The sequence below is a fragment of the Schistocerca serialis genome, chromosome 4 (genome assembly GCF_023864345.2).
Source record: "Schistocerca serialis cubense isolate TAMUIC-IGC-003099 chromosome 4, iqSchSeri2.2, whole genome shotgun sequence".
Lineage (NCBI taxonomy): Eukaryota > Metazoa > Arthropoda > Insecta > Orthoptera > Acrididae > Schistocerca > Schistocerca serialis.
The window spans coordinates 475,944,934-475,962,020 of NC_064641.1; the positions used below are offsets into that span (position 1 = coordinate 475,944,934).

Below are 17,087 nucleotides of genomic sequence, written 5' to 3' on the forward strand. Positions count from 1 at the left end.
TGGAGGAAGATGCGATGTGGGTATGAGTTCTTCGATGATCGTCCCCGTAAGCGAGTGATTCCTGTTGCGCCACCGTTTGAGCATAGTATTAATATACATGGCACGCGCCTTCTCGTGCACGTTCACTAAACCAACGCCCCCCTCTCGCGCTGGGAGGGTAAGCGTGTTGTACTGTAGCTTGAAGAGTTGTCCCAGGCACACATAGTACCCAAAAGCCGCCTGAATCCTCATAGCCACCGTGCGCGTCAAGGGAAGAAGGTGCGTCAGGTGGCACATCATGGGCGCGAGATAAAGGTTGACGAGTAACACTCGCTGCAGCATATCCATCGACCGTAGGGCGTTTAGTCGTACTGCCGTGCGGACTCTGAGTAACAATCTTCGGTAGTTGTCCGCAACCGTTCTCGCTGTCTCTTTATGAAAGGTGATACCCAAACAGCGGAGGGTTTCCACCGCAGGTAAGGGTCCTTCCGTTCCTGGTTCTAGTCCACGCCCCACATGCATGAATTGTGATTTTCGGTAGTTGACCACACTTCCAGCTGCCATCCCATACGTCTGTAGCCAATCCAGTGCTGTTTGAGTCTCCCTCTCATTCCGTACGAGGAACACAATATCATCCGCGTATGCTCTGCATTTGAATGATAATTGCCGTAGGGAGATCCCGCTAAGACGGCGGCGAAGGCCTGCGAGGCACGGTTCTAAGGCGATTGCATAAAGGAGGATCGACGAGGGGCAACCCTGTCTCACTGATCTTAAGATCTTAAAATACTCAGTTCTCCCTCCGTTGACCACCATCGCTGATCTGGCGCCCTGCAACAAACGCATCACAGCATTGGTCAATAATGGCGAGACACCCATCCTATTCATCACCGCCGCGAGGTACACATGATCCACGCGATCAAAAGCATGATCGAAATCTACTGCAACCATCGCCCCCCGGAGGCGGCATGCTGCCGCGAGGGCGACGACGTCACGATAGTCTCCCAAGGCTGTGTGGATATTACTGATGCCGCCAAGACAAGTCTGATCGGCATGTATTCGATTCTCCAGCGACTTTTTGATACGACTTCCCAGGATGCGCATGAAGATCTTGTAGTCACTATTAAGGAGGGTCAAGGGGCGATAATCACAAGGCCGTTTGCCACCACGGGGCTTCGGTATTGGTATCATGAGCCCTTCCGTGAATTGAATGTGAACCGGTACTTCTTGCTGCAGAAGCTCATTAAACATACATAGCCACATCGGTGTCATAATGGTCACAAAGGCACGGTAAAATTCCAACGGGAATCCGTCTGGACCTGGGGACTTGTTGCAAGCACCTCGTGTAATCGCTTCCTCCAGCTCTTCACACGTAATTTCAGATAACCCGTCCGCTTCCCCGTTCACACTCGTCGCGTCTGGGATCTCTTCCAGGACGTTCCCCAGCTCCCTCTGACCCTCCCCGTTGCTCGCATAGAATCTGCTAAAATGATCCGTGAACGCCTGTGCTATGTCCCTCTGTGTTGTAAAACGACGGCCATCGCCGAGATCGATCTCATGTATTAAATTCCTGCGTCTTCTTCGTCTTTCCTTTATCACATAATGCATTGAGGGAACCTCGTTGGGCAGGAAATCCTGCGACCTCGCGCGTATCATCGTACCTGCCATCCTCTGCTTCGCAAGTTGTACCAGCTTCGCTTTAACTCGGTGGACGGCCGTCTGGCGTTCTGGTGTAGGTGGTTGTGCTAACAGTTCCCGGAGAGCCGTAAAGTAAAACTCAGTGGTCTTGCGCTGCCATTGAGAAACTTCCTTCCCGTAACCTATTAACGTCCTCCGTAAAGCTGGCTTCGCGCACTCGATCCACCACTGCAGGACAGAACCGAAAGGATTTCGTCGACGGAGGCAGCCATGCCACGCGTCCTCCACCATGCGTCGGCATTCTGCATCTCGCAGGTGGGAGACGTTCATCTTCCAATTACCCCTCCGTCTCCACACCTTCCGGCGTTTTGGTGATCGCTGTTTACGTTGCCGGGCCTCGGAATCAGAGGTCAGCATGGTCTCCAGTTGTTCGTGGGGGACGTCGGAATCATGCGCCGTCGTATGATCGACGTCTCCAAGTGCGTTATCTGAAGGGGTCGCAAGCGGAACCGAAGAGAGGGCGTCCTGTGACTGCTGCAGGCGGTCCACCGCAACGTCGTCTGTCTGTGGCTCGCCACGATCCGTCGCGGTCTGTGTGTTCTGGTACGCGTCTGTCTCGCGGCCCACGTCATCGCGTAATGCGGCGACGTAAGTCATGGGAAGCACAGTCGGATGCGGCGTGAGGGGTGGATCATCCCGTGGCAGCTGTAATAACCTTCGTTGAGCACACTCAGAACGTATGTGTCCCTCCTTCCCACATCCAGAGCACGTCCTTGGTTGTCCGTCGTAAATGACAATCGCCCGACAAACGGCGATGTAGGCCGGCCGCGGTGGTCTAGCGGTTCAGGCGCTCAGTCCGGAACCGCGCGACTGCTACGGTCGCAGGTTCGAATCCTGCCTCGGGCATGGATGTGTGTGGTGTCCTTAGGTTAGTTAGGTTTAAGTAGTTCTAAGTTCTAGGGGACTGATGACCACAGATGTTAAGTCCTATAGTGCTCAGAGCCATTTGAACCATTTAACCGGCGATGTACAAGTATGACGGGACGTGTTTTCGGAGTTCGATCCGTATTTGTCTGACGCCATTGAGGACAGGATACGTCTTGAAACTCGCCAATTTTTCAGCCACGTGGGATAGGACCGTTCCGTAAGGACGCAGGGCGTCTGTCACCAATTCTTCTGGCACTTCGAATGGAAGCTCAAATACGCGGATCGTTCGGAGGCCCACGCCGGCGTGTTCAACAGTTACCGCTCCAACATTCCCGTCCGAATGACAGAAACGAAGTCCTTGTCGGTGTCGAAGTAGTAGTTCGTCACATGCCGCTTCATTTATGAGCTTGACATAGACCACGCTGCTGACTATAGATAAGTGTATTCCAACTAGAACGTCAGGTTCGATTTTCACCTCGTCCCGTAAATAACGTTCGATCTCGTAAGCCTTCGGTCAAGCATATTCGTTAGCAAAACTAAATTTCAGTGTCGATTTGCGGAACGACAAAGCCATGATTCGTTCTATGTATACCGCCACACACCGCTACACACGTAACGTAAACACCTCTCGCGCAGACGTGCGGCAGGGACGTAAACACCGTCCGAACCGCTGCGCCGCCGAAGGCTGACTGGACTGAGCTACCATAGCACAACTCACGCCCCGTCCTCGCAGCTTTACTTCTGCCAGTACCTCGTCCCCTGCCTTCCAAACTTTACAGAAGCTCTCCTGCGGACCTTGCAGAACTAGCACTCCTGAAAGAAAGGATATTGCGGAGACACGGCTTAGCCACCCTGGGTGATGTTTCCAGAATGAGATTTTCACTCTGCTGCGGAGTGTGCGCTTATATGAAACTCTCTGGAAGATTAAAACTGTGAGCCTGACCGAGACTCGAACTCGGGACCTTTGCCTTTCGCGGGCAAGTGCTCTACCAACTGAGCTACCTTAGCACAACTCACGCCCCGTCCTCGCAGCTTTACTTCTGCCAGTACCTCGTCCCCTGCCTTCCAAACTTTACAGAAGCTCTCCTGCGGACCTTGCAGAACTAGCACTCCTGAAAGAAAGGATATTGCGGAGACATGGCTTAGCCACCCTGGGGGATGTTTCCAGAATGAGATTTTCACTCTGCTGCGGAGTGTGCGCTTATATGAAACTCTCTGGAAGATTAAAACTGTGGGCCTGACCGAGACTCGAACTCGGGACCTTTGCCTTTCGCGGGCAAGTGCTCTACCAACTTTTTTTGTTTTTTTTTTCTTTTTTTTAAATCTTTTTTTTTTTTTTTTGTCTCCTTCCTCCCCTTCAACCCATCCTTGCGCTCGCCAATTTCTGCCTTCTCGGCCTGACTTCTATGCCATTAACAGAATGTTTAACACGAAGGATGATTCTTCTGCATCAAGAAAAGAAAACGTGTTGTCACTGCGTGGAAAGTTCAAGGTGCGTTTCTTCTGCAGCAAAGGAAACGTTTCATTACTGTTGATGACTCTTTGCTGCAAAACTTTTATTTTCATCTTGTTTTGTTCCGTTTTTTTCGTTTTTTTGTTTAACTTTTTTAATATACAAAAAAGGTTTTTTTATTGTTTGTTTCCACTATTCTTTGCGTGAGACATCTCGGCTTTTTGACGGCACTCAACGCTCGTCTTCTCGAGGGTTGCCTATTATGGTATACCCCAAGCATATAGCTTGGTCTCGTTTCTTTTTCCCCGTTTGTATGTGATCTCCTATGTCGGCAGTTGTCTTCTCTTAGCACTGAGTGCTCAATTGCCGGACGCCACACACTGGTTGTGATGTGGAGCATATGGACGTGGGATTTTTAAAAAAAAAAAAAAAAAAAAAAAAAACGCCATCAACGTTATTAACAGTCGGACGCAGTGCATACATCTAGTTCGCGAACTTCAGCAGTTGTGATTGTGTGGCTAGATATACTCTGTAGCCTTGGTAAGACGGCGCATCTTCGGCTTGAATTAGGTAATGCAGAGTATGTCCTGTCAGCCATGTCCATATATTTTTCTTCGTGATGGGGTACTAAGTGCCATCAGGTTGCAACACCGATGTGATGGAGATTGTCTGTCTAGCTGTCCTGCAGATAGAGGCAAGGTTCATTCTGCACCATTCCCAGACCAATTTATTTTCTCCGTAGACACATCTGTGTTGCAAGTTGTCTTTGAGGGCACACTCCCCACATCTGTCAGTTGCCGACAGTCGTATTCTGTGTAATTTTTCTTTCGTAGGTATGGCCTCATTAACCACTTTATACCACGTTGATCTGATATTTGTTCCGAGCACTTTGTTGTGGATGTTCTTCCAGATTTGAGCCCAATCCCGTAGGGGATATTTCGTTTCCATGCGGTTTACTCTTCCACTAGTATTCATTATCCGGTATAGTTGGACGGTTGTAAGGTCCTGTAGTGGTGCGCTCAGTTTCGCTCGGAGGTAAACAACTTCTAGCAGAAACATCTTCATGTGGTTGGCTTTGTAGTGGGTTTACCCCAGGTTTATCAGTATTGCCATATTAGTAGGTGTATACATCCGTAGGGCCATATGGAGGGCGCTGTCTGGGTAGTCTTGAAACTGCTGAATAGTTCTCCGTATAAGAAGAGCCTTGCATTTAATTTCAACATCTATTAGCCCTAGGCCCCCTTTCTCTGGTGGGAGAGTAATAACATTAATTCCCACTTTCAATATTTCGGAAACTGAGCTACCCAAGCACGATTCACGCCCCGTCCTCACAGTTTTACTTCTACCAGTACCTCGTTCCCTGCCTTCCAAACTTTACAGAAGCTCTCCTGCGAACCATGCAGAACTAGCACTCCTGAAAGAAAGGATATTGCGGAGACATGGCTTAGCCGCTGCAGAGTGAAAATCTCATTCTGGAAACATCCCCCAGGCTGTGACTAAGCCATGTCTCCGCAATATGCTTTCTTTCAGGAGTGCTACTTCTGCAAGGTCCGCAGGAGAGTTTCTGTAAAGTTTGGAAGGCAGGAGACGAGGTACTGGCAGAAGTAAAGCTGTGAGGACGGGGCCTGAGCCGTGCTTGGGTAGCTCAGTTTATAGAGCACTTGCCCGCGAGAGGCAAAGGTCCCGAGTTCGAGTCTCGGTCCGGCACACTGTGTTAATCTGTCAGAAAGTTTCAAATATGTTTCTTTTTGAATTGTTATCTAATAATTGTACTGTGTCACGTCTAATTGAATTCCTATAGCAGAAGTGGGTGAGTTAAACATCTGAACTGAAATGTGGTTGAATGGTAACAATACATCCCTGAGCATGGGTTCCCATTCAAAGTATTATGTAATCACACCCTCTACAAGTCCTAGAAGTTTTTAATTGGAATTTCCAAACACCCTGTACGTACAATACCTACTCAGTTTCTAAGTGGCTAACCGCTTCTTGTCTCTAGGAAACTGTAGCGATAACATAGTGCTAACAAAGCGATTGAAATGGAACGGCTGGTCGGTATGCAATAGACCCAATCTACAGGTAATGCGGTTACGATCTTAACTGGCCCAGTCTACTAGAAAACTACTGAATTCTAAGCTTACTTAAGACAGTCTAGCTTACCTACGACAGTCTACAGCAGCATATGGTAGTTTTAAAACTCCATCGAGCGCATATTGGTCTCTCTCTCTCTCTCTTCTTCTCTCTCTCTCTCTCTCTCTCTCTCTCTCTCTCTCTCTCTCTCTCTCTCTCCAGTCTGGAAAAGTAGAGTATGTGTTCACATGGACTGAAGCTCTGAGCCGGGAACAGTTGGATCTGGCTGGCTTGCCAACAAAGAGCTTGGAGCTTCACCCTGGCACTGAATATTAATGTACGGTAATTTCACCTTCTTCGTCATATGTCGACGAAAATGTAGGACTATCTTGGAGCTGTTACTCTGTTTATGTATTTAATTAATAAACATAAGCACACCTGACAACAAAGTCATTCTTCTCCAGCAGACATCACGCAAATAGCGTGTAACACTGCCTGTACCCTCGATAATGGCTCTGAGCACTATGGAACTTCTGAGGTCATCAGTCCCCTAGAACTTAGAACTAATTAAACCTAACTAACCTAAGGACATCACACACATCCATACCCGAGGCAGGATTCGAACCTGTGACCGTAGTGGTCGTGCGGTCCCAGACTGTAGCGCCTAGAACCGCTCGGCCACCCCGGTCGGCCGCCTCGATAATGCTCTCGCATGAGCGATGAAGAGAGCCCACAACTTTCTTCAGGTGTTCCATATCCATCTGAAGCCACTAACTGGATCCTGTAGAGCTACCACATTGCGGGCATGTTGCCTGCTACGTGTCATCCATTATTCCAAATAGCTGTACACTTTTTTCTGCGAGATTAACATTTACTGAATTAGTGCTTACGTGTTGTTAAAACCAGGAATGTAAACGCGCAGAACTGTGAACACCGCTACTGCCGCCTTGAAAGACGGGAGTGTCAACAGCATATTCACCACGAATGTGTACAAGGTCTCCCAAATAGGTTGTGACACACTTCTAGGTGAGGCGTGGCGCATCATAAGAATTGCAAAGTAATTCCTGGATGCAAACGTAGTCGCATCCTACTACGTGGTGCTGTACACGAGAGTACTGGAGGGTAACGCCGCTAGGTGGTGCTGCACGTGAGGTTACTGGTGAGGCACGTGAGGATTTCTTCATTCGAGCGCTAGCCAGCGTACGAGGGCCACGGAATGGTACATGAACGGTGAGCTTGCAGACTGCACATAATGTATGGAACAGCTGATTGCAATGAATGAGCCGCTGTACGCATTTATCGAGAATACTTACCAGACAGGCAATAACTGCGCCACAGTTTGTTTTGCACGTCATGATCTAAATTAATGCGAGTACAGGTCATTTAGAAGTGACAGTGCTAGTGAGGGCAGGCCACGATCGGTGTATTTGGTCGTTAGGGAAGAAAGGTGTTGGACGCAGTGGAGGCTAAGCCAAGCACTGGGATGTGTGCTGTTGGGGCGGATTTAAGAATTCATCTACAAATGGTGCAGGTGCTACTCCCCGATGACCATCATGCACGTGTGCGTTTCGCATAATGGTTTCTGCAAGGAAGTGGCCGATGTGCATTTCCCAGCTGATGTGTAGAACGCTAATGAGGCCACATGCACTAGGGACGGCGTATACAATAACCACAATGAGCATTTATGTGCACCAGAAAACCCCAATGGTATGCGACACTACGTGGCACAACTTCGCTTCACAGTTAGTATGTGGGTCGGCATGGTAGGCGACTGCTTAGTCGGCCCGCAAGTTTCACCATATCGCTTGACTGCCGCGAATTATTATCAGACCTTTCTGGAACATGTTCTACCTGGCTAGCTGTAACATGCTCAAAAAAAATGCGAGGAGCTCCACTTCGCCCCAACGTGATGGGGCCGCAGCTCATTTTGAACTGGCTGTTCGTAGACATCTGAGCAGCTCATTCCACCATCGATGGACTGGACGTTTTAGACCGCTTCCCTGGCCCCCTCCCTCACCGGATTAATCGAGCCTGGATTTCTTTCTTGGATAGTCATGGAATCTCTCATGTACGCGATCCTGTGGAGTCTGAAGGCAAGAATCGCCTGCTAAGCTGCTACAATCGAAGCGTGTCAAGGCAGTCAATGCTCCGTCAGTATCAGGCATCTGTGGCATCTGATGGTGCAAACTTTGCTCAACTGTTGTAACGTTAAAGCTGTGTTCATGACTACATCTACGTCTATATTCCGCAAACCTCCGTGAAGCGCATGGCAGAGGGTACGTCCCATTCTACAAGTTGTTAGTATTCATTCTCATTCCATTCACTCTCGGAGCGCGACGCAGAAAGAATGGTCGTTTGACTAGCTCTGTACGTGCTGTAATTATTCTAATCTTGTCCTCGCGATCCTTACATGAGCGATACGTAGGGTCAGTAGTATATTCCTAGAATAATTTAAAGCCGGTTCTCCAAACTTTGTTAGCAGACTTTCTCTGGATAGTTTACGTCTATCTGCAACAGTCTTCCAGTTCAGTTTCTTCCGCATCTTAGCGACACTCTCCCACAGATCAAACAATTCTGTGGCCATTCGTGCTGCCCTTTTCTGTATACGTTCAATAACCTCTGTTAGTCCTATTTGGTATTGCAAAGAAGGAAAACTCCAGCAATGGTCGCATAAATTTGAAACCTTTGTTTATTACTGTATATCGGTTTCAGTGACAGGGGGATCATCTTCAGTGCTAAAATAAAATAAAAACACACGACGTCAAACCAAAATTATCAATGCACAAAAATGTGCGTCAACTTATTATAGAGAACATGGATTTTTGCAAGGTAAAATACATACCAAGACTAAGTTCAGCGGGCTCACTTAATCATGCACAAAATAAAACTTCAAATGTAAGTGTTTACAGTGAAGAGCATGCCAAGTAGCAGGTAAGATTCAAACTGAGACACCGGCTTACTAAAACCTACGCAGCTAAGCTCCAGGGTTGTGGTGGACGTCATCAGCTCTCTCTTTATTCAATACATTAGCGCTAGAGAGAACTTGTTTGTATAGAAGAAGACAATAGGATGTACAGAGATTTATGTTAAATAAAATACAGAATTAGAGAACTAAAAATACATTGCTATAAAAACTTAGTGCACGAAAATATGGACTACGCTCTTGGAATTGTAAGCATTTTCGAATTGCTTACGTACCAATAGAATTGTGCTTTTTAGAAATATATGTTAATAAACCATGGTCTCATCAATAAAACTGTAGCAGACATCTAAAATACATATATTTCTTATTATAGTACATTGTCCACCTGGAAATGAAAGCCAGAACAACATTACAAAGCTGTGCCCTCTGGTGTGTCAAATTCAAATGAATCCATCTCAATGTCCTTTTATAAGTTACTTACACCATTCTGAAGAAAATTAAATATGCAAGACTTTTTATTCTTGCAATAAACCAATATTTATATTACAGACTGATCTTTTTAAAAGTAACATTTCAGACAAACTGTTTTTGATGTATTTGCATGTAAATGCTGACCACTAGATATATTGATACAGTGTGCTTTTCGTGATGTTAATAACAGCTTTTATAGTAACAACTTGCAATCCGAAAAAATGGTAGCGTAGTTTGATGTTACGAATTATTAAGCATGCAGTGAGGACCCTATGAGAAAGGAAATGTGTACAGATATACGGTATGGAAAGCGTTCGCGTGTTGTAAGCAACCATCATGCAGCTATATAATCACCAGCAATACTGGGTTCTGGAAAAGGCTTTAAAATTCAGACGTTGTAGAACACGATAATTATGATAAGTTTCTAAGTTTTGGGAAAAAGTAGAATATTTGTAATGGAGAATAAGTGCTTTCAGATATATTTTAAACATAGCTGCACAACAGCACCGGGTTCCACGTAATAAAATTATAAACAGTCGACCAGTTGCAATGGATAAAGAATTCTTTACCTAGGTTTCGACAAATATAAATTTGTCTTCTTCAGAAGGTGGCAATTTTACATTAGTAAGGACTAATGTACCATCGCCGTTTTTACAAATGTCGGCATAGATCCATTTGTCAAAAATGAAATATAGCCCTAGGATTAGGGTTTGTTACGTAAATATAAAATAGTACATAGATCTTGCAGATTTGTGGAAACATAGGTAAAGAATTCTTCATCCATTGCAACTCGTCGGCTGTTTATAGCGTTATTTATTGCTTTCAGATAAGTTGTTAAGCCCAAAACAAACAGATAGTCATAGGGTCAAATTTTAAACTGAATGTGGTTTTAGCGATTCATAAATTTTGAATAGTTCTTTAAATAAAATTTTTCTGTATGAAGCAATTACTATGTTATCAGCAAGCTGTACACTGTATAATGAATGTTAACATTATGATAAACTCAGGTGGGACAAGAACTTGAATAATTCATAGCCTATGATCTACAAATAATGCATAGTACGCTTTACTGCCGCTCAGTATAAACACTTTTATTTATTACAAACTGAAGAAATGAATATATATCAATGAATTGAGAAATAAATATATCGCCCACATCGTACGAGGCATGTATTGTATGTTAAAATAAACTCAAATTGCGTACATGCAATTGCATGTGCCACATGTTACAGTAAGAAACCTGTATCAGGTACTTCCATAACCATTATTATCAGGTAATTCAGTTATATAGATTCGCCTATCCCTTCACCTGGCCCCACTCACCTTCTTATATCTCCACCTGAAGTGATTATTTCCTATGCTGAAGACGCTTTCTCTTTGTGTACAATACCCGACCATGGAATGCTCCAGTCCGACTTGTCGAAACTCACCCTGCTTGTTTTATGCCGGAAGGATACAACGAAAGAAATGCACTGTAAAAATGTAGCTGCTAAAACGTGTTGCAAGTATTTTTTTTTAAATTGTTGAAGTTTTTCGTTTTCGCTGCGCGAGGAATTGCTTATGACAGCAGTTTGTACAGTCCTTCCTGCCTAGAGGGCAACAGAGGGCATAAGAGAGTGTAGCACCGTGTAGCGCAAATATCCAGAGTGACACACGAATACAGAGCACCTAAACCACATAAAAATGTCATGTATCATTAATTTTTTTGAGTAAGAGGCAGTTCATAGTAGCAGATAAACTGTTGCAGATGTAGTTCTTACAAAGGTAACTAGCAGAGGAGAACAAATCAAAACCACATTTAATGTTACATTGCAGATGACTTCCATCAATTGGGATTTAAATCTTATGAAAAGGAATATTTCTTATTCATACACCATTCGACATCAATTGCTGTAGTGCAGATCTATGATAAATTTTGAATACTGCATAGTTTACTAACAATGAAACAGTGTCTTGTTTATTCCTAATAGTCGTCACAATAAAGCGAGCTGTCATTTGATTAACGAAAACAAACATTTACCTTACACCAGGCACACCTAACGAAAGAAAAATTCATGCATTCAGGCACTTCAAAGTTGTTACTCGTTTTATTTAGACAGAATTGCGGTGGAGTAAGAAACGGTGCTGGTCTTGCTCTCATTGTTGTGCTGCATACCAGGCATACTTAATGAAATTCAAAGACATGATGCAAACTAATAGTGCTCAGATGATAGAAATTTAAGAATGCTGTTTCACTGATAAACTTGAAATGACATGGAGCTATCAAAAATTGTATTGTTCAATAGTTTTCACAAAAATACGTTCCACAGTCGAAAATATTCTTCATCGAGAGACTGTCACGCATTAGTTGTTGCGGATGGAATCTAAATTATATCGGCAGTCTTCTCGCCGTCTTCCTCAAAAACAAAGGTGACATTATGTCCAGACCAATAGCCCAGCAAAACCAGTGAATTAATTGCTACAATGGATTAAAAACGGTTTTTCCAGATTTTAATACATCGGATATAAGACTTCTGCCACTAAATAGTCCTCTTTTTATTTTTGGTCCAAATATTCCGTGAGGTCCTTGTAGACAGATATAAAGTTGTTGAAACTGTAATCCACTCATACTTATCACTGACATTGCTGTATACCAATGCGTCATAGCATTAACTGGTTGCACAACAGATTCTGTCTTTTTTCATCTCGAAATGGTGAAGTATAGTTTGCTCGTAGTTCTTTCAGGAAGGGTTACTGATAGGCATTAAAAACAGCAGATTTTGGAATAACATGAAGTTTCATCTATACCTCAGCTACGAATTAACCGCGCCACTTCTACACATTTACTTTAAGTAAAGTGTGTAGTTGCGAGACTTTCTATACTGTATTATTTCTTGAATCTGCTTAATCAGGTCGAAGAAGTCTTGAAATGAGCAATGTTGATCTCACTATTCAGAGAGCGTAGTGTCGTAGGTCTCCATCGGTAACGGTTCATTGCCTCTCACGAGCAGTTCTATACTAAATCTTTCAGATACCATTGTTTTCCTTTCACAATTTGGCGAGTTTCATTTTGGAGCACTTTTATTATTTTGTCTAAAGTTTTTCAGTTTATATAGCTCACGGTCAGATTTTACAAAGCAAATGTCTGCACATTGGTTAAAATCAAGCGTTTTGACAATGAAAGTTTTATCTCTATTGTTAACACTTACGATACTACTAAAGCAACTCGCATTTGTTATGGATGTTAAACCAGAGCGAACAGAAACTACGGAAAAGTGTTTCAGAGAAACTATCAATATAAACTGAAATCTCCTTTCCAAATCATGAATCGTGTTAGCTGTTTACCGACGCGCCGTCGGCCAAGGATATGTTGTCTGCCTTGTTGCACATGTGCAGCCCGCCATTGCTCCTGTAGGGGTGTACATTTTTCCCGCCGCGAGGTGAGCTAAGAATCTGTCAACTTTCAATATTTTTTTAAGAAATACTTGCAGTGCGTCCGGCGTATTCTTCCTGCCTAAAAAATTTCATGGTGTGTTTCACATGTCGGATTGGACCACGTCCTTGTAAGTTTTTTGATGCAACACTCTGCATTGTTTTGGTTAGAGAGGATAAACCCAGTTATCAACAAGATCTCTTGTACTATATGATTTGAACTTGTCTAGAAGAACGCCGTGAACTGTACAGTCAAATGACTTCGATAGGTCTCACAAAATACCGGCTGGCATTATTTGGTCATTTACAATGAAGAGCAAAAAAAATGGATGTATCCGCCTAATATCGTGTAGGGACCCCGCGAGCACGCAGAAGTGTCGCAATACGACGTGGCATGGACTCGACTGAAGTAGTGCTGAAAGGAACTGACACCATGAATCATGCAGGGTTGTCCATAAATTCGTAAGAGTACGAGGGGGTGGAGATCTCTTCTGAACAGCACGTTGCAAGGCATCCTAGATATGCTCAATAATGTTCTTGTCTGTGGAGTTTGGTGGCCAGCAGAAGCGTTTAAACTCAGAAGAGTGTTCCTGGAGCCACTATGTAGCAATGCTAGACGTGTGGGTGTCGCATTGTCCTGCTACAATTGCTGAAGTCCGTCGGAATGCACAGTGAACATTAATGGATGGAGGTGGTGAGACACGATACTTACGTATGTGTCACCTGTCATATTCGTATCTAGACGTATCAAGGGTCCCACATCACTCCAACTGCACACTCCCCACACCACTACAGGGCCTCCACCAGCTTCAACAGTCCCCTGCTGATATTTTGGGTCCATGGATTCTTGAGGTTGTCTCCATACCTGTACATGTCCATCCGCTCGATACAATTGAAACAAGACTCGTCCGACCAGGCAACATGTTTTCAGTCATCAACAGTCCAATGTCGGTGTTGACGGGCCGAGGCGACGCGTTAAGCTCCGAAAGCCCACTGACACTTGTTGATGGTCCAACAAGAAGGGTTTCACTTCTGTCACGTTGAATGATTCTCTTCAGTGTCGTTGTTCCCGTTTTTGCAGGATCTTTCTCCAGCCGCAGCGATGACGGAGATTTGATGTTCTACCGTATTCCTGATATTCACGATGAAATGGTCGTATGGTAAAATCCCCACTTCATCGCTACCTCGGAGATGCTGTATCCCATCGATCGTGCACCGACTATAACACCACGTTCAAACTCACTTAATTCTTTATATCCTACCGTTGTAGCAGCAGTAACCGATCTACCAACTGCGACAGACACTTGTTGTCTTATGCATGGTAGTCCATTGATCGTGACCGGGCCAAATATCTCAAGAAATAAGCGTCAAACGAAAAAACTACAAAGAAAGAAACTCGGCTAGCTTGAAGGAGGAAAGGAGATGGCGCTATGGTTGGTCCGCTAGATGGCGCTGCCGAAGTTCAAACGGATATCAACTACTTTTTTTTTTTTTTTTTAATTGGAGCCCCCATTTTTATTACATATTCGTGTAGTACGTAAAGAAATGTGAATGTTTTAGTTGGACCACTTCTTTCGCTATGTGATAGATGGCGCTGTAATAGTCACAAACGTATAAGTATGTGGTATCAAGTAACATTCCGCCAGTGCGGACGGTATTTGCTTCGTGATACATTACCCGTATTAAAATGGACCGTTACCAATAGCGGAAAAAGTCGATATCATGTTGATGTATGGCTATTGTGATCAAAATGCCCAACGGGCGTGTGCTATGTATGCTGCTCGGTATCCTGGACGACATCATCCAAGTGTCCGGACCGTTCGCCGGATAGTTACGTTATTTAAGGAAACAGGAAGTGTTCAGCCACATGTGAAACGTCAACCTCAACCTGCAACAAATGATGATGCCCAAGTAGGTCTCGGCTAGTCCGCACATCAGTAGCAGAATCTCAAAAAGGTCGGTGTTGAGAATGCTACATCAACATCGATTGCACCCATACCATATTTCTGTGCACCAGGAATTGCATGGCGACGACTTTGAACGTCGTGTACAGTTCTGCCACTGGGCACAAGAGAAATTACGAGACGATGACAGATTTTTTGCACGCGTTCTATTTAGGAACGAAGCGTCATTCACCAACAGCGGTAACGTAAACCGGCATAATATGCACTATTGGACAACGGAAAATCCACGATGGCTGCGATAAGTGGAACATCAGCGGCCTTGGCGGGTAAATGTATGGTGTGGCATCATGGGAGGAAGAATAATTGGCCCCCATTTTATCGATGACAATCTAAATGGTGCAATGTATGCTGATTTCCTACGTAATGTTCCACCGATGTTACTACAAGATGTTTCACTGCATGACAGAATGATGATGTACCTCCAACATGATGGATGTCCGGCACATAGCTCGCGTGCGGTTGAAGTGGTATTGAATAGCATATTTCATGACAGGTGGATTGGTCGTCGAAACACCATACCATGGTCCGTTCACCGGATCTGACGTCTCCGAATTTTTTTCTTTGGGGAAAGTTGAAGGATATTTGCTATCGTGATCCACCGACAACGCCTGACAACATGCGTCAGCGCATTGTCAATGCATGTGCGAACATTTCGGAAGTCGAACTACTCGCTATTGAGATGAATGTCGTAACACGTATTGCCAAATGCATTGAGGTTGACAGACATCATTTGGAGCATTTATTGCATGTGGTATTTACAGGTAATCACGCTGTAACAGCAAGCGTTCTCAGAAACGATAAGTTCACAGAGGTACATGTATCAGAACCGAAATAAAATGTTGAAACGTACCTACGTTCTGTATTTTAATTTTGAAAAACCTACCTGTTACCAACTGTTCGTCTAAAATTGTGAGTCATATGTTTGTGACTATCACAGCGCCATCTATCACAAAGCGAAAACAGTGGTCCAACTAAAACATTCATATTTCTTTACGTACTACACGAATATGTAATAAAAAATGGGGGTTCCTATTTTAAAAAAGGATATCCGTTTGACCTATGGCAGCGCCATCTAGCGGGCCAACCATAGCGCCATCTGCTTTCCCCCTTCAAGCTAGACGAGTTTCGTTCCTTGTAGTTTTTTCGTTTGATACTTATTTCGTGAGATATTTGGCCCGGTCACTGTCAATGGACCACCCTGTATAGGCGTTGCCGACCATAGCGCTGTGTTCTGCTTGTTTACATATCTCTGTTCTTGAATAGGCATACCTATACCTGTTTCTTTGGCGCTTCGGTGCAATTTGTGAATTATAAGGTAGCTTGTTCTGTGGAGAGATCGCTTTAAAATGTAAGTTGGGGGACGCGGCGGCTGTTGCAGGGCCAAGGTGCTGGAGTGCTCGGCGCGGGACGACTACAACGTGCGCGACGTGTTCCGCACGCTGCTGACGCTGTCGCGCATCCTGCCGGCGAGCGGCGACGAGGTGACGAGCGGCCTGAAGCGGCGCTCCAGCGCCTACGTGAGCGCCAGCAAGGCGGCGCATCGGCGCGGCGGCAGCCCGGCCACCACGGCGCCGCCGCCCTGCGCCTCCAGCGCGGAGGCGGCGGGCCCGGCCAGCGGGGGGGCGGCCGGGGCGGCGTCTCTCGAGCCGGGGGGCGCGCGCGCCAAGCCGCGCAGCCGCAGCCTCATCCGGCGCTCCAGCCGCAAGGCCAAGCAGCAGATGCGCGACGCGCACGGCGCCGACGACTGCAACGTCTCTTAGGCGCACACACTCTCTATCGCGGAGGTGCCATTTCCATTTCTACGCGAATCTTCTCACGGCCGTGGCTGCCTTTACCGTCTGTAAAGCCTGTACTGTCGCTCGAGCTGTGATCTCTTCCACACTTACTTGCTGTTTTCTTCGCTACAGCGATGACCTGCACACCTCGGAATCTTTGAATAACGCCCTAAATCGAACAAGTGAACGAGTGATCAGGCTCTACTTATAAATACTACACGGAGTTCCCAAAAGTAGTGTGAAGGTACTGGATGGTGATGTTCAGTCGTCGGCTGCTGAACCCTATACGGTGCAATTGTCTCAGTGCAGAGCAGACCTGGTAAAAATCCGTTGCTAGTGCCCCAAATGAGCTGACTTGCAGTAGACCGTCAATCGCCACTTGTGTTCCTGTGGACGTGCATTCATCAAATCCTTACATACTTACTACGGAGATTAAGCTACTGATTCATTATCTACTTTTATTTTGTTTGTATATTTTT

The 17,087-nt window shown here is 45.3% G+C and overlaps 1 protein-coding gene across 1 annotated transcript in view; it reads left to right on the forward strand.

Annotated features, from left to right (window-relative positions):
- The window catches only part of LOC126475150 (GTP-binding protein Di-Ras1), a 1,323,975-nt gene extending 1,307,382 nt beyond the window's left edge, over positions 1-16,593 (forward strand). The window contains exon 7 of the mRNA XM_050102765.1: positions 16,212-16,593. Coding sequence (XP_049958722.1) covers positions 16,212-16,593 — 382 coding nt within the window. The remainder of the gene's footprint in view (positions 1-16,211) is intronic.
- The last annotated feature ends 494 nt before the right edge of the window (positions 16,594-17,087 follow it).